The sequence below is a fragment of the Tauraco erythrolophus genome, chromosome 16 (assembly GCF_009769465.1).
Source record: "Tauraco erythrolophus isolate bTauEry1 chromosome 16, bTauEry1.pri, whole genome shotgun sequence".
Lineage (NCBI taxonomy): Eukaryota > Metazoa > Chordata > Aves > Musophagiformes > Musophagidae > Tauraco > Tauraco erythrolophus.
Window position 1 is genome coordinate 3,341,693 of NC_141480.1, and position 22,950 is coordinate 3,364,642.

Here is a 22,950-nt window from a genome sequence, read left to right on the forward strand (position 1 = left end):
TAAATTATTTCTATCTCGTATATTAAAAGGGAGCATATAGAAAAAAATGCCTTCTCCCTTCAGCCAAGCGAAGCATTCAGTTTACAGAGATGATTAACCATGGGAATTTGCTGTGTATATTTTATTGCCACGTAATCTTCTCCAGGGATAGATGTGATCCTCAAGAGTGTTGGGGTCCACTTACTCGTTTTCCTCAAGTGCCCTTAATACCCACTTTCAGACTAATGGCCTCAGGTTTGTTGTGCTTTTCAAGCTGATCCTAATTTTCAGCCCTTCATTTAAAGAAACCCTTGATTGATACAGATTTATTTTTTTTAAATGCCATGTCTCTGGCTGCCTGGATAAATAAAGGAGCAAATGCTCCTCCAGCATAATTGAGCTTCTGCAAGTGGTTCAGCACTTGGCAGAGGCTTTGCCTCCATGATCATAGAATCACAGAATGGTTTGGGTTGGAAGGGACCTTAAAGATCATCCAGTTCCAACCCCCCTGCCATGGGCAGGGACACCTTCCACTACACCAGGTTGCCCAAAGCCTCATCCAACCTGGCCTTGAACACTTCCAGGGATGGGGCAGCCACAACTTCTCTGGCCAACCTGTGTCAGTGCCTCACCACCCTCAGAGGGAAGAATTTCTTCCTTATCTCTAATCGAAATCTCCCCTCTTCAGTTTAAAGCCATTGCCCCTTGTCCTGTCACTTGTCAAAAGCCCCCCTCCAGCTTTCTTGTAGCCCCTTTAGGTGCTGGAAGGTCTCCCTGGAGCGTTCTCTTCTCCAGGCTGAACAGCCCCAACTCTCTCAGCCTGTCTCCATAGCAGAGGTGCTCCTGCCCTCGGATCATCTTCATGACCTCCTCTGGACCCGCTCCAACAGCTCCATGTCCTTCTTGTGTTGTTGTCCCCAGAGCTGAACGCAGCACTGCAGGGGGGTCTCACGAGAGCAGTTTACTTCTGCTTTTTTTGAAAAGGAGAGAATTTTCTGAGCAAGCCAACAGAAGCTCTTCAATACAGATAAAGGGAAATGGGAAAACTCGTAATTGAGGTAATTAAGAGCTTGACTCTTGCTTTCTCTCCGAGAAAGGAAAAATCAATGGAGCACCTGGGCGGCTACATTGGTGCCGTCAGCAGGAGGGTGTGCGGGCACTCTCCCAGGCCAAGGCAGATGCCAGGGCACAGCACGACTGCACTGCCAGCTCTCACCGAGGGTGAGGAACAGGTATTTTCACTAGTCTTTAGAAAACCATCTCCTTGAGCGTGTCTCTGTGTATTGCCAAACTCCTCCGGGCACCTACTGCCCACCACGGCCTCAGCAACAGCAGTGGGCACCTTATCACCCACATCCCGCACTGCGGGCAGTGTCTGGCCATCCTGAAGCAGGTAAGAAGTCCTGCATCTTCCCCACCACGCCTGAGGCTGCAATAGGAGAGGAAAACTAGAAAGCAAGACTAGAAATAAGAAAGGAGGGTTGATTCCTGTGGGATCACCAATGCCTGAACCTGAGACGTCCTCCTGCCTGCTCAGGCAGCTTTTTCCAAGAGGAATGCTCATCACAGTTGACTGATTGATTTTTTTTTTTCTCGATTTTGAGGCTTTCTCCTGCAGGAGCACTGTGGGTCCGCCTGGGACCTGGCGCTGTGCAAAGCCATGCTGGACCTGGGCTCGTGGGAAGGAGAGGGTCAGACTTTGGACCAACGTTGCGCCAGCAGCTCCTCTATATTTTGGGGAGTTGGGAGCTTCTTAGATGAGAGTCCTGAAGCCTGATCAGAGCAGGCATTGTTCCAGTGTTATCACTGCTGTCTGCGTTAAATACAGATGTTACTGAGTCCCCAAGCCCTGTCCTAGATTACAGTGAGCTCGTTTTAAAATCTGGGGACTCTCTGAGAGCTGTCTTTTCATGGGGTTGTTTTCAGATCCTGAGCTGGGATTTGGAGATGTCCTCGGGGCATTGGGGCACATCCCTGTTTTTGATTACTGGTGAGGAAAGTAAGGCCAAAGAGGCAAGAAGAACCCTTTCTTCATGTTTCCCTCTCCAAGCAATCAAATTATTGCCTCTCCCGCTGGTGACTCTGGAAATTCCTCCAACGGTTGTGACTGCAGAGGACAGCAATTAAACTATGTCTCTGGAGCTGGAGAAACTCCAGGTTCGTTTTCCTGGCCTGCCGCAGATTTCCTTCCCAACCTTGGGCAAGGCAGGTAGGATCCTGTTCCCGAGGGCAGCTCTGCCCAAATTTCTTCCCTTGATGCTCACAGACCTTGGAGCATCTGGTACCACGGTTCAGCCGGTTACGTGATGGACACGATGGCTTTGCCCCGGACACATCACGGAGCACGAGGCACTTGATGCTCTGACGTTAAGTCACATATCAGGACAGAAGGCAGATAAAAGTCTTGCGGGGACCAACGGGCTTCCCAGTTGGTGCTGGTGCAAGAGGAGGTCTGGATCCTCAGGCTTCGCTTCGAGAAGCTGCTTGGAAGGGGCTGGCGTGCTGCGGTGGGTTGCCGTTTGCTTGTTTGTTTCTTTGCAGCGTCTCTCTGTGTTGACATTTGCGCCAGGAGGTGATATTTTGGGGAGGAAACGTGAGCTGTGCAAATACTGCAGCGAGCTCCAGCTCCCAACTTTGCAGGGATCTGTCAGCTGGCACCACCGGCTGCTTCTCATTTCCAACTCGTCCTCTGCTTGCATGTCATTAGGCATGACACCGTTGACGTGTGCATGGCAAGTGTCGTGCATATTGCTGCAGAGTTGCCAAGAAGAGGCAGAGGAGCTGACAGCCAGCGCCTGTTCGCTCTCTGTGCAGGGACTCTGCAGCAGATGAGGCAGCTCCTCTCCCCATCCCTGCGGCTGCGATTAGAGAGCGCTCGGAACAAATCCCGCAGTCCGCCGTGGGATGTTCTCCGTTGCCGAGCCTGCCAGTGCGGCACTGAAGTCTATGGCACGCTGGAGGCATCCTGCAGCCGCAGCGTGGGGCTCAGTCGCAGGGGCATGGGTGGAGGGTGTTTTAAATCAGGGGTGGCTCTGCCTGAGAGTGATGCCCTGGGGAGTGGGTGCCTGCACGGAGTGGGTCGGGCATCTTGTCTGAGCGGCTCGGGATTAGGGTCTGATCTCTGTTGTGCCCTGGTAAATCAGCAGTAGTTGTTTCTGAGGAGTTAGTGGCTGGAGGAGTCACTGTTAACTACCAGTATTTGGACTGTTGTATCCATTGGACCTCATTTTTCTCACGTAAAGAGTTAATTTCCATAGATGAATGGGAAAACTATTGCTGTAGGTAGAGGAAAGCTGCCACAGACCCATGCTGGGACCAGCTCTCAGCACGAGCCCATTAGTTCACTGGTGCAGTGGGGCTGGAAGCGGAGAACTCGGCCAAGACCGCCTGGGGAGAGGGCAGCACGTGAAGCTGAACGTCTTCTGGTCACCAAACTATAACTCATCATTCCAGCAGTCAGGTCCTGGGCTGGGCGAGAGGGAAAGCACTGGCAGAGCTGGGGCTGCCTCCAGTCCTGGGAGACCTCTGGAGAGACTGGGCAGACACCTCTGCTCCCGCTGAGCTCTGCGGACAGGGCACGGCGGCGAGAAGGCACTGGCCAAGCTCATGTTTCTGAATGTAACTAGGACAGAGCGTGGCACTTGGATTCACCCGCTGAGCAACGACTCACGTTCAGCGGGCACAGAGCACGTGGTGGTGCCAAAGCCAGCGCCTGCGTGCCACCGTCCTGCCCGCGGCGTGCGAGGAGCTGGGTCGGCAGTGTGGTGAGCAGAAGCCCTTGCCGTAGCCCTGTCCACAGGTTTATCCCATAGCTCGGGTGCATCCTGCCTTTTTGGGGATGTGGGATGCCCCTTTGCGGCCATGGAGTGGGGATGGGTTGGTGTCACGGTCCCTCCTCTCCAGTAGGACCACTGGCTCCTGGGCAAGCGCATCGCTGTTTAACGGCCCTGGTCCTGTGCTGGCATGTGCTTTCCACATCAAATTTCCCGTTTTCACAGGCAGGATAATGTATTTCTCCCAAACAGGCTGTTTCTGCCCTGACGTGGTGTTCCTGCGTGAGCGTCTCCCATGGGGAGAAAAGACCCTCTAACATCAGAGGGGACAACATGAGGTTGAAGCTGGTGGCTGCAGCCATAGGTTGAGTTATTTGACTGGAGAATCCAAATACGTAGGAAGATGCTGCCACCAGGCTGGTAGTAACGCAAGATGAGGAGGAAGAAAGGAGCCAGGCAAAATGGGAAAATGGCTTAATTTCGCATGGTGTGCGGGGGAATTGGGTGTTCCTGCGGAGAGCCCAGCGCAGAGCCGCATGCTCGGTGCTTTCCCAGTACTGGTTTTATTTCTGAAGGGATTGGTGTTAGGCCACCGGTCTGCAGGGAAGAATAGATTGAGGCAAGTGGAGGCACAGGTCAAAAACCAAATTCCTGGTTCCCAGGCTGCTCCTTCCCCTCCTGTTGGCAGCCTGAGGCTGGTGGTCGTGGGGCTGTGTGGGAAGGCAGCCCAGTGGGAGCCGGAGCCACGCTGCGGTGGGATGCACGCTGGCCCTCAGCAGCGGGCACGATGCCGGAGCCATGTCGCCGCATTGCCACCTGCCCACGCTGCTTTTTCTGGGACACTGGGAAGAGCACAAACTGCAGATTTGAAGTTCTGGGAAGGGGAGCTGGCAGCCAGGCTGTGCTCAGCGTCTTCTGAAAATCAGCTTGTTTCGATGCAGCCCGACTCAAACCATCACATAAGATGCCCAGACCAGTCTCTGGGAAGGTGCTGAGTTCTGGTCCTCAGAGCATCCGAGGCATAGGAGACAACATTGAGTGCACAAAACCCCTTTGATTTTGCTGATTTTGCTTTTGTTCTTAAGAGTCGGGTTTGTACACGGCATGGTCGCACTCTCCATGGCAAGAAAGGGGATACTTTTGCAAGTTGTAGCTCTTTCTCAACATCTCCTTCTTTTTTTCCAGGATCATACCGCAGCTGGAGAACTCGCCTTCCCAGGTTTCACCGAGTAGCCTGCCTGGCTCCGAGATTTCGGAAGCTACGAGGACTTACTTGCAAGGAGTGAGCCGCTATGACCTGGACGAGCTCGATGCTTGCTGGTTGGAACTTGTCAATATGGAGCTCAAGGAGATGGGTGAGTATTGCGGTTGTTTTTCTCCTTGCCTGGGCATCTCAGAGTGGGCATTCAGGCTTTTTCAGTAATTGCATGGAACAAAAGGCATTGAAGAAGAAGTCTTCACTAAGGCTCTTCAAAAGAGATCGTGTGGATTGCTGCAGTGCAGGATCTTGGGTGTATCTCAATGCTTCTCGCTCATGTAGGGCTTTTGGGACATGGTGCAAGAAGAACGGGGCAATCCAGGTGATGGTAGGAACAGTGCAGTGTGCCCCAGGGAGCAGGGGTCTGGTTTGCAGGATCACAGAATCATGGAATGGTTTGGATTGGAAAGGACTTAAAGATCATCTAGTTCCAACCCCCCTGCCATGGACAGGGACACCTTCCACTAGATCAGGTTGCTCAAAGCCTCATCCAACGAGGCCTTGAACACTTCCAGGGATGGGGCAGCCACAACTTCTCTGGAAAACCTGTTCCACTACCTCACCACCTTCAGAGGGAAGAAACCGATAGATCCAGAGCACTCATGACCGCGCTCTGGTTGCATGACCATCACCATCTCCCGTACTGATCCCTGCAGCATCTGTACTGCAGGAGGAGGTGTTGGTCGGGATGGGTGTGTTGAGCCTGTTTCTTCTTCGTTTGACTGGCCAGATCTGAAAGCATTTCTCCAACATTTCTCCAATGGTAGCCAACTGGGCAGATGGAGACAGAGGAAAGAAGATTTCCTAGTCAAAATGTATAATTCTCAGAAATGCTGCTCCTGGGTTGTCTCTCCTTTCCCAGGTGTCTCTAAATATCCCACCATAACACTGCCTGCATCACTGCTCTTACGTCACTGCACATTCTTAACATCCATTAGTGCGTTTCGGTTGAGTGCAAGTACCTGGACTTGGAATTTGACCATTGGCACTAGTGCTTCTCACGGTCTGCTGGGCAGATTTGTTGGCACAGACACGTGGGTGTGTACTCCTGCCAGACTGAGGAGGGATTTTCCAGTCCTTGTTAGGTCGGGGTTGCTGTGGTGTGGCTGCTGCTGTACAGGTAAGAATTAAGAATAACAACACAATAAAACATTCACATTGTGAGGTCAGTGAAAGCTGAAGCGTGCCTACATGAAGAATTACTCCCCGTTGCAAAAGTCTTTCGAGGGTGGGACAAAGTATGTCATCGAGTGGTTGAGCAGTTGGGATCATGTGCTGCGGAACAGGAAGGTGGTGCTGAGTCTCACAGGCTGCTGGATAAGAGCTGCGGCGAGATTCACTAAGATCGCAGTAAGATTTAGTTCAGGGAGCTCGCACGGGGCATAAACACGATCAGAATTTGGCCACCACATTGGCTGGTCTTGGTTGCAGAAGATCTCCCTTCTTCTGATGTGCTCATGATTTACAACTAAGTTTTGTTACCACGATCTCTGGGACCTCGAGAAAGTTGTAGAGGCTGCTTTTAGATTTTGGCTAATTATCTATTATATGTATCCTGTATACTGGATTTCCTGTAATCTAAATGTTGTGGAGCCCATAATACCACTAGCGTGGCCAGCAGGTCAGGGGAGGGGACCCTCCTCCTCTGCTCCACTCTTGTGAGACCCCTCCTTCAGTGCTCTGGGGACCCCAACACAAGAAGGACATGGAGCTGCTGGAACGGGTCCAGAGGAGGCCACGAAGATGATCTGAGGGCTGGAGCCCTGCTATGAAGACAGACTGATAGAGTTGGGGCTGTTCAGCCTGGAGAAGAGAAGGCTCTGGGGAGACCTTCCAGCAGCCTTCCAGTACCTAAAGGGGCTACAAGAAAGCTGGAGGGGGGCTTTGGACAAGGACGTGTAGTGACAGGACAAGGGGCAATGGCTTTAAACTGAAAGAGGGGAGATTTGGATTAGATCTAAGGAAGAAATTCTTCCCTCTGAGGATGATGAGGCACTGGCACAGGTTGCCCAGAGAAGTGGCTGCCCCATCCCTGGAAGTGTTCAAGGCCAGGTTGGATGGGGCTTTGAGCAACCTGGTGTAGTGGAAGGTGTCCCTGCCCATGGCAGGGGGGTTGGAACTGGATGATCTTTAAGGTCCCTTCCAACCCAAACCATTCTGTGATTCTATGATCACTAGCAAATTGCAGAAACTTTGCCCTCATTAACTGGTCCTATATTAGCAGCCTCAGCTCTGTTGTTAGCACACCCAGGTTTTGAGATACTGTCAGCTACAGTCAAGACCTTGGGCAGAGCAGAGGGTGCTCCTGGGCAAAGTTGAGTGGCTCAATCCTCCTCAAGTACCTTTCAGAGGATCCACCCTTCCTAACATTGCACAGCTGCTGTTTCTGCACCAAGAAACCAGTTTGTACCACACTGGACGTCCTTCCGACTCCACCGTGCTTACCCTGTATCTCCTGCTGCATTTCCCTCACCGTCTCCAGAGCTGGGTGGCCCTCAGAAGTGTCTCTGGCCTCCAGAGAAGGGTTGTCTCCGTTTCCACTTCCCCTTTGTACGTATTTCATAAGGCAATGGGCGCTGCCTTGGGAGTGTGTTGAGTTTGGGAGAGGAGCTTGGGCATCACCAGGGCCACGTACCACCGGTCGCCCCGCTCCTTGCAGGCACCTTGGGTGGGCAGCATCGCAGCATCCCCGCGAGCACAGCCGCACCCGACGCTGGGATACAGGCGGTGGGGTACAGGCGGTGCTTTGCCGCTCACCCTCGGTGCAGTTTCGAACAAGCTGCGTTTTTCTTCCTCCAGCTCTTTGTCATTTATCACTTTTTTCGAGGACGGTCCTTAGGCAGTGTTTGTACAGCACCAGGCTGGATGGGACCACGGTTTCTGGCGAAGCCTCTGAGCCGTCCTGCCGCAACCGGCTCTGGATGCTCATAACGAGCGCAGGGGATTTCAGCAGTGGTTACACAGAGAGCATCTCTGTCCATCAGCTGAGTCTCCAGCCCATTTCTGTTGCTGGAAGAGCGCTGTAATTACTGCCTGAGCCTTAAATATGCTGGGGAGAGAGCAGCTTTGAAAACCAGCCTCTGGCATGTGAAATCCTCTGCGGGTATGGCTTCAGCTCCAAGGATTCTGGTATCTCACTCCATCCCCCAGCCCTGCCGACTTCCCTCGCAGGGCGAGGGCTAGTGCATTTTTTCCAGTGACTTGAAAGGGAAAACACGTGGCATTGATTAATAACCCGTCCCCGGTGCCGCAGTGAGCCAGGGGTCCGGCAGGTAGGGAGCAGGATGGGTGCTGGCACTCCTGGCTGCGGGACCGCGGTCGCATCACCCGTGCCGGTGGTGCCTGGCGCTCCTGGAGGACCGGACCCAGAGGCTGGGGGGCATCAGGGCTGCGCCGGCAATGGGCTTCCGTGGGGGGGATGCATTTTCCTGCCCCTGGAAGTGATGGGGTTTGGGTGCACATAGAGGAAAACCGTCGCAGTGTATCTGTCGCTGGTCACATCCTGAGCTCCGCTCTGTCTGCTTCCCATATGGGAGAAGCCGTGCAGGTGGGGTGGGATTTGGGTGCCCAGGTCGCCGCCTGCCTGGGGGGTGGGTCGGAAGGCAGTCCATATAAAAAGTGCTTTCTCACGGAAGCCCTCGACCTACAGACATTTCCAAACCAACTTTGCTAATCTCTGAGATCATTAACGTGACTTAACTGGAGAATTGCAGCCTCTCCTCCCGTTCAGGAGTTATCTCCCAGCATCAAGAGATATGCAGAAGTTTAAATTCCTCCTGGGTGTTTAGCTGAGCTGTTGTCACTGGGCAGTCTGGGGCCACAATATGTCATTCCCGAAATATTTAATGACAAAGAAGGAGCCTGATCTCTGACTGGCGCTTGAGGAGCCGCGGGGAGGAGGGCTGGAAAACACCTATGAGATCATCCATCTCGCTTAGCGCGGCGGCGTTGATCCACGTAGCACATGCCTTTTCCAGTCCTTTTTAGGTCACCCCAGGGATGGAATTTTATCACCGAGATCAGATAAACCTGCAGATAGCTCCAGCGCTCTGTGCTCCACCGGCTCCTCTCTCAGTTAGGCAGAGTTGCTAAAAGCAAAAGTTTTTCACGTAAAACAGCTTTAAATAGTTTTAAACCCCCCAGCAAGATGCCTCAGTAGCTGTTGCTGTACTCAGTAGAAATGGACTGTTTAAAGAACTTCTGTGCGCTAGGGATGAAGTCAATATTTAAGCATTCCTAAATGTTTTATTTGGTGCTGCTGCAATATGAGATAGTAAAAAAAAAGTGAGTCTGGAGGAGCCTGAATGAAACCTCGAACCAGATTTATGTACGTGCCGCTCCAGGCAGCACAGGGCTTTCCTTTTAGAGAGGAGCCACGCCGTAAGTCTTCATTTTTATATTAACATTTTATGCAGCATTTTGTGATCTCCACTAAATCCGAAGCTATTGTAGGAGCAGGGCTAGAGAGACTTCAAAGACTTAGGCTGAAAGATCCGTTTGCGGTGATGGGCACTTCATAAACACACGGAAAATCCTCGAAGAAATTGCTAAAAACGTTGCCGCAATCAATTTTGCTGAAGGCTGAGTCGAAGTTTCTAAGTATTCCCTTGACTTAATCCATATGGTGTATGCTGCTCACATATGCCCACCACAGCTTCTATCTTGGGAGCTGGAGGTGTTCCTGGTATTTTATGGCAGGAACATGCAAAGGTCACATTTATTGCTTTTGAAGCTCCGGGGGGAATTCATCACTGCATACTTGAGATATGTCTGTGTACTAATGAGATGATACCTCCCTCGGCGGAGGTGAGAGTGGTCAAGTAGATGTGGAGTAAACCGAAGTCGGTGGAGTAACCCGGGGAAGGTGTGCTCAGTGGAGCAGAGGCTGCCGTTGAACGCAGCCAGGCTCCATCTGCTGCGCAGAGCCACCCCAGTAGCTGTTGTTTGAAGCTCTTCCATTAATTTTAAGGACTTTTAGGTGCGATTTCCCCCTGTGCTGTGATGGCAGCAGAGGTGCAGCCCCATTCCGTGCTGGTGCATCGACCCTGCGACGGGGACCGCTGCCCCCCGGTGCGGGGGATCCCGGGGCTGCAATGCCCTCATGGGGATGCTCCTCAGCCCCGGCGGGTGGGAGGATGTGTGGAGGTCTGGCCTTTTTGTAGTGGGATCCATTTCCTTTAACCACCAGCCCAGCTTCCCACTTTCAAGTGTCTCCCCCCCAGCCTGCAGCCATAAGGGGACCCCTGCACCCTCTTCCCTGCCATGCCCCCGCACCCCGGCTCGCCCTGCTTGGGAAAGCTTAGCTCATTAATAATTCAGGGTCTGTTTGTTTGGATTTCATTTTTTTTTCTTGTTTTGAAGAAATCCTGCCAGTTTGGAGCTGTTTCATATCGCGTCTGCACTGCAGCCCACAACAAACATCCACACGTAGCTCGTGATCATAAGCTTGTTTCAGCAGCAGACGGATTCAGTGCCGGGACAGATGAACTGGCAAATCCTCCACTACTGGGTGGTATATCACAAGCAAGAGATGTATTTACTAGAGGTACCGATGAACAGCGTAGAAGTCTCCTGGGAATAGATGTGGGGCTGGAAGCTGTTCTCGATGACCTCGCCGTTGATGGGGATTAACGCCGTGGGTGGCAATGGGAGGAAGATGCACCGGAGCAGCCCGTGGACAGGTGCCATGCTCGTGGTGGGAGTCTTGGAAGGTCCACAGGGCTGTAGGACAGTGGGGGTCTTGGTGGGTCTGCAGGGCTGCTGCCCTTCTCCTGGGTAAACAGCATCATCCCCCTGTGACCAGCTCCACCAACGCTGACCGGGGTGCTCCTGGAGCAGCGGGAGCCGTGGTGCCCCTGCCCGGGTGGGATGCAGCAGTTTGCTGGGGTGCCGCAGCACGGGGAGGCTGGAGGGAAGGGAAGGATGAAGAAGAAGAATAATTCAGGCTTAAATAATCCAGGCCTTTAAGCTTATCTTTAAGCAAGGAAATCCAGAAATATTTTCAGGTGGCAGTTCCTTAAGTTGTTGGCAGGGCTGAAAACACCGTGAGCCTCTGGAAGGGAAAGCTGAGCTTATTTAACTCCTTTTAGAAACAGATATTGCAGGAAAGGCGTGTGTGGAGTAATGTATAGATTAATATATTAATCGTGTGTAGATTATGTTTTAAGGTGTAGATTAGCAGGGTTGGAGATCAGCGTGAGACACTAGACGTTTTGCCTCCACATTTTTCAGCACAATCAGTTTTTATGTCATGTCATCTTTTGCTCTTTCCATGAATTCCTCGCAGTTATCACGGTAGTTTCCAGCAATGGTCACTGGAAACTGGATGGGAGCTACTGGATGGAGCTTTCATCAGCAGTGCTCCGGGACGGCTCCGTCAGTGCCGAGCAGCTCACAAAGTGGCTTCTAAAACATTTTGTCATTATCTTAAAATTTGAGCAATAATTGATGCCGATGGGTGGCAGAAAGGCTGATAATTGGTTCCTGTAAATCTTTTAAGTACACAGCAGGCTGTGGTTGTACCGAAATATCCCGAAGTTTCGCCGCGGATGCTCAGCTCGCGCGTCGCTCTTTGTTTCACTGGTCTCGCTTTGCGTTCAGGGTTTTTTTCTAAATCCCGTTGATCGCAGATTGATGGACAACTGGTGCCTCTCCCAGCACTGTGTGCCTGTGGCAGGTGGGTGGGAGGTGGCTGGAGCAGTCCCAGGTAGCCCGGTGCGGCGTTTGGGGGGTTCTCTGTCATCCTCTGACTTCGCAAGGGTGTTTCGGACGGGACCTGGCGTGCCCGGGTGAGCACCCGGCCTTGGGCAGGGGTGGCTGGTGTCCCCATGGGTGTCTTGAGTGTGTGGGTGCTCAGCTCCTGATCATATTCAGAGCCAAATTGTGTTTCTCCTGAAGTGTCCCTCTGCGCGGCGGTGCCTACACTCAGTTTTAGCACTTAGCCGGTGCTTTTTGCCTTTGGATTGCTTTCGTTCTCCCAGCTTCCGAGGTGGGAAGGATCCTCAGCACGGCTTTGCAGAGGCAGAGACCCAGGCAGGCAGGTCTGAAGCCTGCTGAGGTGGATGAGCTGGAGAGATGGTCTCCGAGTTGGAAGGGGATCTCAGGAGCCCATGGTCCCCGTGCTGTGTGCCACCACCCCTTGTCCCATCAGGGACCTGGTGTCCTTTTGCTCTCAGTTTTTCAAAGATACTAAGAGACAAGCCTACATCATCTCCCAAGTGCTTTTCCTTTTTTTTAGAAAAAAAACAGTAATTTTGCTTGTTTATATATTTTTCCAGAAAAACAGACTCCGAGGTTTATAGCTTGTGAATCAACTAGTGGCGCAGCCTGCACTCCTGATGGCTCTTTGTTCATGAGCTGTTTTATCTCCACGTATCCTCCACAGGGTAAAAGGATTTATTGTTTCAGTAAATTGATTTTACTGGAGCACAGTTTAGTCAGAAATAGGTCTCCGTTTTGTGAAAGGTGGCTCTCCAGCTATTTTTTTTTCTTTCCTCCCCGCGCAGTGAGTCAGCTCACACCACGATAAGGAGTAGCTGAGAATTCATTTAGCAGAAGAATATTGCTCCTTCATGCCACATAAATTACGATATTACAGAAATAATTATAACGGAGAGCGGCGTTGTGGAAAGGAATGTGCCTGGTGGTTCTCCCAGACCTGGTGCCGTGGCTTCGGTGCCAGCCCAGCTCCTTTGGGATAAAAATATTTAACTTCTGTGTTTGAGCTGCCGTACGGGCGGTTGCTCGGAAGTTTGGGGGAGGTGGGTTGCATGGGGCCGGAGTGGGCACCTCAGGGTCCCCCCAGGGATAACAGGGATGCTGGGCGGCTGCGGAGCCGCAGGGATCGTGGCAGACTCCGACAGCAGGGATATGGACGGGGAAGAGTTTTCTGCTGGGCGCAAAGTTCCAAGCAAAGGCCGGATTCCTACACATTTCCTCTTCCCAAATCAGATCTGGAGACCTCCTGCAGTGCATCATCATCTGGCACCTCTTCTCCTCCTCCATTCCCGAGGCAAAGTCCCTCTTTTCCTCCAGGAAATGTGTCCTTTGGCTGGGCAGGGCTGCCCACCCACATCCTGCTCTGGGACGGGTGATGGTCCGTCCCACCACGGAGCGATGTCGGAGTGTCCCAGGGATGCTGAGTGGCCACATCAAAAGCCGTCATCGTTAATGCGCTCAGTGTTAATGGGGAGAGGATACGGGTGGACTCCTGGGAGGGGTGAGGGAAAGTGGAGCCTTTTACTCCTGCATTAGTGTTTTGACCATGGTTCCAAATCACTGGTGATTATATTGGTGTGAGATTAAATTCTCACTTCTGGCTACGTCCCTCCGGATAGAAAGTGTCGAGAAGTTTGCAGCTACACTGCCCTTCTCTGCAGAAGCTCAGAAAAGCTTGGATTTCTCCCCATCTTTCCTGCAAGACCTTGGCATACCTTAACCAGGTGAAAATACCTTTCTCTCGGTCAGCAGGTAGAGTCCACGGTCCCTGTGATGGTCTCAGGTGTGACTTACTCTCTGGAGATCACTGGATTCATCCATTGTAGCCAAAATCAGTATCTGGGTCTTTGCTCTTCCTTCCCCAGGGACAATAATGGTGTCACTTGTGTGTGTACAGAGCGTTTTGGTGGAGTGGTTTTTTGTTTTTGCTATCTAGCTGGCCACAATCAATACAGATAGCGTTTTTGCAGCCAAAAACATGACAATTTTATGAATGGAGTTGAGTAGCACAAACTTTACATGATGCAGGAGGAGATAAACAGAGCACAAATGGAAAAAAAAAAAAAGCACTTCACCCCCAGGCCCCATTGTTTAGTGTTTCATAAGCGATTAATCGCTTCATCCCCATCAAGTGCAATTGTCAATTCAATAAGCTCCGAGGTATTCCGAATGGTGCTTGGCAAACGAATTTCTAATGTAATTACATCTAAATGGAGTGTGAGAGCGCACACGTCTGCGCGGGAGGGAGGGAGGCAGGGAGGGGGAGATCTATATTTTTCGGTGTAACAGTATAACTACGTCACACGTTGGCTGATAAGGAAACCCTGCCGGCTTGCTGGGCTTCTCCGGTGCGAGAGTTTTGGGATCAGCGGGGTCTTTCTCCCCAGGGTTACGCTGGTGAGACCAGGGCATTGCTGAGGATGGAAAATGCGGGAGGTGGGATGGGAGCCGGCTCTTTCCACTCAGGGTGAAACGGGAATGGTGGCGATGCCGACGTGATCCTGGCGATGCCAGCGTGATGCCGACCCTGTGGGTGGGTCAAGGTCATGATTCCTATGGAAACCCCCCTCCCTTTCCTTCCTTGCACTTCCTGCAGCTGCCAGCTCTCTGCCTGCCCCCTCCCCAGAGTGGCTCTGAAAAGTCCGTGGGGAAAAGCACTGGGAACACGTTAATGGTCATTTTACTTTCCAGAAGAGCAGAGAGAGCAGAGCCTGGAATGTTGGGAGAAAGTGAGTCACTTTGGTGCCTGGGATCATGGTCACAGATGATTTGAAACGCTGACCAAGAGCTGATTTAATGCTCCCGTGAAGTCCTGGCTTGCAGCTCTCCGTCGAGCAAGTGCAGCACAGGTGGTGTGTTTACACTGGGACACTGGGAAGGCAAAAATAACGCTCTGCCTTTGTCTAACCCGCTCCCTGCCCTGTTGCATCCGACCAGCGCGATGCCAAGTGCAAGCTGGTGGCTCCGTCCTGGTGCCGGGATGCGGGGCTGGTCATGCCAGTGCAGGGTGCTGAGCCCCAGCAGCCCCTGGGCAGCCTGTGCCAGCCCGGGGCTCTGCGGAGATCCCGTGCCCATCGCCGGGGCGGCTCAGTCATAAAACAGGTACCGTCAGGTTCCGTGGCATGTTGCGGCACAGCAGCCCCAGCGCTTGAAAGGGCCGCGCTGGGGAACGGTGTTGTCTGTCTTAGATGGTATCTCAGACTCGACACAGACATGTGAAATGCCAGGCGAGATGTTTGCAGAGACTTGTCAAGCCAAGGGGATCGGTGCCAACGCGAAACGTTGGGGAAGAGCTTAAAAAGGCAGACAATGGTGCGTTCGCTTGCCGAGCTCGCCTACGAGTTGCTTTCCCCCTTGACTGAGTTTTTTCAGCCGGTCCGTGGCCGTCAGGGGAAGGTGCAGCCTCTGCCAGCATCGTGCAGCCGGAGGGGCTGGGAGCGCTGCCCAGGACCCCACACCCCGTCCCTCCCCAGGCCCGGGGGTCTGTCAGGACCCCAGAGCTCAGCCTGGTACAGGGACGTCACGCTGTGGTTTGAGATGCCGAGTATGGCAAATGTCTCACTGAACATTTAATTAATAGCTGCTTCATATTAGTACTTCCTCAAGCCTTTTTTTCCCCCTCTCTGCTCATAACTAGGATATTTTCTTTCCACCATCCAGCGTGGCACCGTTTCGGTGCTGCCCAGCTCCTGGCAGCAGCATCCGTGCTCCATAACGGTGGCCGGGTATCCCACTGCTGGAGGTTGCTGCTCTGAAAAAGCCTTTTCTGGTTATTGGCCTCGTGTTCCTGGTTTTCACTTTGGAGAAACCTCTGCCACTTCTTCCCACTAAAGATCTTGGGATATGGGGAGGATAAAACACAACCCAGCCGATCTGAGCCCGCCTCGGGTCTGACCGTCTGGTTCCACTAAACCCAACCAGGAAGAAAAACCCCTTATTTGTCCTCAATTTCAGCCTTTGGCTTCCGTTTTACAGTTCCATTTAATTGGCCTTAAAAGGGTCAATTTCCAGTCTTAACAATTAAAGCATTGACTTTGTGTTCCAAAGCTTGTCTGAGCCCTCGCTGCAGAAAGCATCTCTGCAAAGCTTGTCTCCTTGAACATTTAAACTGTCAGACCTAATTATCCGCGTTGCTTCAGCTGAATGGGTTCCTCTCCTCTCAGCCAGCAGCAATATTTTGTTACTGTCTGTGAAACACAAACTGCATCCCGAGTTTTCCGAATCGCCGCTCCTGCCGTCGCCGTGGATTCGCCTCTTGAGTCGCAGTTTAAAATGCTCAGCCCTTTGCAGAAGCGCTCCCTGAAGGCGGATGGGCTCCCGTGCCGGAGCTGCATCAATGTCCTCCTCTGCCTTCTGCCTTGCAGAAAAGCCCGAGCTGGATGAGATCACCCTGGAGCGAGTGCTGGAGGAGCTGGAGACCATGTGCTACGAGAACATGAACATCGCCATCGAAACGGAGGAGGGCTTGGGCATCGAGTACGACGAGGACGTGGTGTGCGACGTCTGCCGCTCGCCGGAGGGGGAGGACGGCAACGAGATGGTGTTCTGCGACAAGTGCAACGTCTGCGTGCACCAGGTGAGCCCCCGCCGCGGGGGGAGAGTGGCTCCTGTCCCCTCCTCTGCCTTCCTCCCATCCCCTTTCCCCGAGCGGCTATAGACCCCTCTTCAGCTTTTCTGATGGATGCCTGGCAGATTCTTGGCACGTCTCCAGCGGAGCGAGGGTGCCAGATGGGGTCCTGGACAGCTGGCAGACAGCAAATTTGCTTTTCTTACTTTCTCAGCCCTAACCCTTCATAAACGCCCGCAGAAATACACAAGCAGAGATTGAAACCCGCTTCCGGTGAGCTTGCTTTGCCCCCTTGTCCTTATCCTCTGGTCTCTGATATTTTATTTTATGCTTCCTCTTCCATTTATGTGCTTATTCTCCTTTTTTTACCCCATCTTTCTTTATTAAACTGCAGCCACGAGACCTTTAGCACCCAGGGGTGACCAGCACCATGTGCAGGACTGGCTGGTGGGTTGGGGAGTCTGTGGGTCTGCACTCACCCTGCACTTGCTGGAGGGGTGAGTTTGCAATGACCTCCAGCCCACTCCACAGTGTTGTACTGGGGTAGTAGGACCTTCCAGCTCCACTAGCGCTGTCTCCCATCGCAGGGTTTCTGTCCCTCCTGTACGAGTGTAAGGTTTCACTTTATTTTGCTGCCTGGAGGAAAATAATTTTATTTTTAGAATTGAATGCAAGTGCTTCAGGCCCTTGCTGGGGAATGGTCTCAGGGCTCCTGCACTTGGGGAAAGTTTGACAAGGAGAAGGCAGCCGTGCCAGGGTCTCCTGGGTCCCACGCGGGAGCTTTGGCTGGTGGTGCTTGGAGGGGAAGCACCAGGCAGTGCTGGGATGACGGTGGCAGCTCCTGGGCTTTACCCTCTGTGTGAAGGGTTTTGGGTTGTTTTTTTTTCTTTCCTCTGAAGAGAGCCATTTGCTCATCTTTTGGGCAGCTTTTCCATCAGCGCTTCCCGGAGGTGGGAGAGCGTTGGAGATATCTATAGTTGCGGGAGGTGGGCGTTTTGAATGGTTTCCATCAGTGAATCAGATTCCACAAAATACCAGGACGATTCAGGGTTGGGATTGGTTTTTTTTTCATCTTGGGTTTGATTTTTTTTTTTTAACAAGCCCAAGTGGCAGTGTTGGGCTGTGAGCTGATGAGTGCCAGCAGGCAGGGGCTTGGGGGAAGGCGGTCAGCGTGCCCAGGGCTCCCGTGGGGACGTAGGGACCCCGGCTGTGCCCACCACGGGCCGTGGCAGCCCAGTGGGCTCCGCTTTCAGCAGTGGACCCCGTGCTGGGAGCAGAGTGGTGCTGCAAGAGGGGATGCAGCGGGCTGGATTGCCAGGCTGTTGAAAGAAAGGGGAGGTTTTCCATTGTTTTCAGGGAGCAGAGTCCAGCCCTAAGCCCGATGCCAGCCTGGAAGCTGCCCTTGGTTTAATCTCTGCCCTGATTTATGCCCTAAGCCACAAAGTCCAGAGCCACAGCACGGGGTGTTGCATGGCATTGTGTTTTTAATCTAACCTGCCCCGTGCCTTTGCCAGCCCTGCGTCTGCATCCTGCCGGGGATGGTGCTTCCCTGTGGGCAACCAGGTGCCGCTGCCACCCGCTCCATGTATTTGGGGTCCCATGGGACACGGCCAGAGCGGTGCCTCATCCTCCTGCATCCCAGCGGGAAGGGGCAGAGGCAGGGTTGTGCTCAGACACGCGTTGGTGGGTTATGATGCCAGGAGGTATCGTAATCATCTCATCTGCGTAACACAAGCCATGAGGCTTGCTATTAATTAATTCCTGTGAAGTGTAGCTTTTGGAAAACACATACAATCTTCATTCTAAAATTTTCAACGAGGAGGAATCTGCCCCCTGCCCGCTGCCCCATCGTTGTGGTTCATCACTCTCATGGTGCCAACGTCGCACTTTTCACACAGGGATGATCCACGTCCAGCTTCCAGCCACCACAACATGGTCCTGTCATTACCAAATTCCCATTCTCTCTGCTGGAGATGCATATCTGGTCATAATTCCTGTTTTCCCCTGGATTTTGAGATCAGTCTGCCAGTTTATTCTCCTGGTACTACGTACCAGGCTGATTTTTGTCTGGTACTAAATCGCATGTTTTATAAAACTGTTACAGAAGTGATTTATCTGTCAGATTTGGAGGCGCTGTGAAGCACACAGTTAAGTCTCTCTGAACCATGTAGACTGGCAGCAATAATATTACCTCCCTTAATTCCTTATTATCCCAATAATCTGTCCATGAAGTGGCTTTTTCCCCTCGGAAATCACTATCAGAGTCAATTTGTGCTTTGAGGCAACCTAGAGTCACGGTATAAAGTCCATTCCTGACCAGTAAAGACTGAGGATAGGCTTTTCCCACACGGGTGCATCTCCACGTGCCCCCTCTACCCCTGTGTGACCCCCCCAGCCCTGTCACTTGTGACAGTGACTTGCGGCACCAGGATGAAAAACTGTTCTTTTTTGGGGGTGAACTTCAAGAAGTGGAGTTGACAAATGCCTGGGCTCGATTTGCAACCAGCAGCACTGGGGGTCCTTGTTGGCGCTGCCCACTTGCCTCCTGGGGGGACATCAGAGCAGCCAGATCTAGAATTAATTACATTGCCTCAATTAGAACAGTGACGCAGCCCCGCGTCGGTGCCCGAGGCACTCGTCTGCCGCTCGCCGAAAACCCTCCAAGTGCGAGTTATCGGGACCTGCCGCTTAAAAACCGTCTGGTTTAATACAGCCATAAGTTACGGCCGAAGTAGGAAGTATTTTATCATCATCGTGGGGTGATATGGCTTATCATTTGGCTCGCCCCCAAGAACAGAAGAGAAATATTTATGAAGCGCTTTGGATTCTCTGCGTCCTGCGCTATCTCAGCCGGTCGGGGAGCTCCGTGGGTGACCTGAGTCCTTTAGCTCTGGCTGTCTTGGCCATAGACGCCTCCTTCCCTCCTTTAGATTTATCATCCTTTAGATTTACCGTCCTTTTATGATTCCTCCCTTCTGATTTAGATTCATGACTATCAGTTTCCCCTTTTTACCTTCCCGTAGTTATTCTCACTTCCCCTTCAGGCTGCGTTGGGTGTGTAACCAGCCTGGCCACCTTTCTCAAATCGTGGGCTTGTGGCTTTCCAGCCCTCAGGTACCTCAGAGGTTTCTCTGCACGGCATTTCTTACTTCTCCGAGCTGTCGTGGCTCTGGTAGCTGTTCAGAAACGGGCAGGAGATGAGCGAGCAGGTGTCTGTTCCGTGGAGCTGCTGGTGGTGGGAACTCTGATGGAGCATCCTGGTTGCCCCTAACCCCAACCCAGAGCCAGGCGGATGCTCGGCATGATACACACGCAGCACATTAGTATACTTAGCTTTTAATTAAAGCCCAGGACATAAGTATCCACGTGAAAATAGGAAGGCAGCAAGGAAAGAAGAGCTTAACCTGCCTGTGTGTGATTGCGGAGCTGCTTTACATCTGCTGTTTGTTGCGGCGATGCCCGGCTGCGGTGGCGATAGGGCAGCAGGAATGATAAAGGCGGCAGTGAAGGAGCAGGTCCTGGAGGATGCTCTTCCCGGGCTGCTGGGACTAACCTGCCTCCCTGGTGTCTGCACAGGCGTGTTACGGCATCCTGAAGGTCCCCATCGGGAGCTGGCTGTGCCGGACCTGCGCCCTCGGCGTTCAGCCCAAGTGTCTGCTGTGCCCCAAGAGAGGGGGAGCGCTGAAGCCCACCCGGAGCGGGACGAAATGGGTCCACGTTAGCTGTGCCTTATGGATACCTGAAGTAAGACATTTTCCAACCTCTCGCCACACGAGTGGGCACGGACCTGGTTTCCAGGTCTCAGCCCGGGATGTTCGTTAATGGTTTAAATAGCAGGTCTGGTTTGGCTTGTTGGTCGGTCATCGGGCTGTGTGTTTAATTAGCAGCCACATGGCACCCTGTTAAGGGAGGACACAGAGGTGGGGTGCAGGGGCGCAGAGGTGGGGGGCATTCACAGAACCTGCCTGGGCAGGGTAAAGCTAAGCTCGTGTGCCCATTTGAGTTACACAACAACATCGAGATGAGGAATTAGTTCAGAGGAAACGCTGACATAAATTTTTTACTTCCATTTAATCCAGATTTGTTTCTGGGTTTTGGGTGTTGTTTTTTTTTTTTTTTTCCAAATTACAAGTGACCTTGAAAAATAACAAATGAAAATTCCATGCCTCGTTCAGACTGCCACAGACATCCCCCTTTTAGGAGACTGGGGATGGTAACCAGAATTTACAACTTGTCTTCTATGTCGTGACCAGGTTAGCATTGGATGTCCTGAAAAAATGGAACCCATTACGAAGATCTCCCATATCCCAGCAAGCAGATGGGCTTTGTCCTGCAGCCTCTGCAAGGAGTGCACTGGGACATGCATTCAGGTACGTAACTCGGCACCGAAGAGACTCAGACCTCCAGGGTTGTGCTGTAACAGCCACCGGAGAGTCTCGAGATGTCGGCAGACACGATTTGGCTGAGGCTTATTCCTGCTCTGAGTAAATGTAATGACAGGGAGCACGAGCGCCCGTCAGACATCATCAGGTGTTGTTTGCAATCATTTAACGTATCGAGTGCTAGGAATCTAGATTAACTTTCTTTGCATAGCACGGTGATGTTGCTGTAGTGACACTAATTGCTGGGACTGCAAATGACCTTGGTTTGAAATCAGGAACCTCCAGCAGAAAGGTTTGGTGTAGCTGCCAGAAGAGTGAGATACTCCTGAGATGCATAGCCCAAGTATTTCCCAAACTGGTGGGGGTTGGCTGGGAAGCCTTTCTGTTGGGGGGATATGAGGAAAGCCCGGGATTAGGTAGTCCTCACTAGCCTACTGGCTTGGAAAATAGAGTATTTACTATGATATATTACATTCCCACATTTTCTCCTGGTTTCTAAGCAAACCGCTGCAGATAACTGATGCCCTGCACTCCTGCAGCAGCAGTGTTTTGAAGAGGGAGGAGAGATGCTCCCATTTCAGACTGAAAGCAGGACACTCTGGGCTTTCCTCTTACCAAAGTGGGACAGAGCTTCCCAGGCCATGATCTCCCTTCCCAAGGAGCAAAGAGCAGAAGCTTCCATCCAAAATGCAGCGTACTCGGTGTGAGAGCATCTGGAGAGCTTCGTCTGCATCCGATGGTTCCCCCTGCTCTGCCAGTGTAATGTCCCAGTGGTCCCTGGGGACGGGCTGGGGGATCTGCTGCTCGCTGGTGCCAGTGCCTGTTGCTTTCCTTGGCAAACCAGGCATCCAGGCAGTTTTGGCATGCAGGGGGGGTTGGAATAGCCATTAAACTTGAAAAATCAGGAGGAAGTTTTGAAGGTGTACCAATCCTGACTGATCAGCTCCTGTACAGCAACAGGAGCTGCACCTCGGAGGTCGGCGTACGCAGCAGTGACTGCTGGGAACCAGAAGTAGCTGGTAATGGGAGGGCGAGAGGAATAGGAGGTCTGCAGGTTCCGCTGCGTTTGTACGACTGCCTTGGGTTTAGTGCTTTGAAGGGAGCTATTTAAAAGCAATCCCCTTAGCTCGAAATGAAATCTCACAATGCTTCTTTAAATCACTAGCGTTGACTCACCGCTTTTTTGATGGCTCTGGGTGGATCTGCTTATTCACCCTGCCAGATGGAGATACTGTGTCATAACGGCAACTGCTTTCAAAGAACGGAAGGGCAGGGAAGGAGGCAAGCAGGCTTGGCAGCATCAAAAAGAATTCAGCTTCTCTGAGGCTTCATCCTCTTAGCGCCGGCACGGCACGGGAGCTGCGAGATCCCTGGGACTGGGCGGATTTGCATTAAAGGTCACCTGAGATGGAACAGGAGCTTTATTGTCTCCTGTGCCAGCAGCTCAAGGTTTATAAGTCTTCAGGAGATACCGAGGCCACCCTCGCACACTCAGGATGGGTTTGCTTCAAGGAGAAGGGGGAGAAGGAGGGGAGAAAAAAAAAAAAAGCAGGCAGTGCCTTTATTTAAGGATTTATGGGGTAAATCAGCGAGTTCACCCATGGATAAATAAACACGCTCCGTACTCATCAGCAGTACAGAGCCCTGTTTTGAAAGCTTGTGTTTATGGAGCATATTTTTGATTAGTGCCTGTTTGTACAGGTGTAATTGAACCACCTTTGTCAGCGTTTCGGGTTTATGACCCAGCTCTGAAAGGAGGAGGTGGGTTTTCTCTTAAAGCTTTTATTCTTGGCAGCGGGAATCAGGTGCTCCAGGTGGAGCAGGGCTGGGGAAGGAGGGGTGTTGCTTCCAGGAGGTTTTTTTTCCCCAAATGGTGGGTTAGAACCAGGCTTTGCCAAAACAGTGGGCAAAATCCGGAAGGCAAACCGGAGGAGTGGAAGACTGACATCCCAGATGGGGACAGGGATGCTCGGAGGCAGCACCACAGCTCAAGAAAACACCCACCTCGACCACAGTTATGCAGACCGATGTGAGATATTTTTGCGTAGGCACTTCAGTGCATCGGGGTGTTTTTCCCCAGCCAAATTAGACCATCAAAAGGGAAGCACACCCAGGGATGCCTGAGGAAGGGCTCTCCACTGCTCTTCGTGCCTCTGACCTTGCTGCTTTTGTGTAACTATTTCCCTTTCTGGTGCAGAGCTGTGCTCTGGTGTAACGATATGGCCATAGTCGAGCCAGAGCTCCCAGGCACTGGGCAGGGATGCAGCCCTGGAG

At 52.3% G+C, this 22,950-nt stretch overlaps 1 protein-coding gene across 2 annotated transcripts in view; it reads left to right on the plus strand.

Moving 5' to 3' along the window:
* JADE2 (jade family PHD finger 2) overlaps positions 1–22,950 on the plus strand; it is a 74,039-nt gene that overhangs the window by 34,305 nt on the left and 16,784 nt on the right. For both annotated transcript variants that reach the window (XM_086621464.1, XM_086621465.1), the window contains exons 5-8: positions 4,938–5,107; positions 16,092–16,303; positions 19,871–20,038; positions 20,548–20,664. In XM_086621464.1, the coding sequence (XP_086477590.1) occupies positions 4,938–5,107; positions 16,092–16,303; positions 19,871–20,038; positions 20,548–20,664 (667 nt within the window). The remainder of the gene's footprint in view (positions 1–4,937; positions 5,108–16,091; positions 16,304–19,870; positions 20,039–20,547; positions 20,665–22,950) is intronic.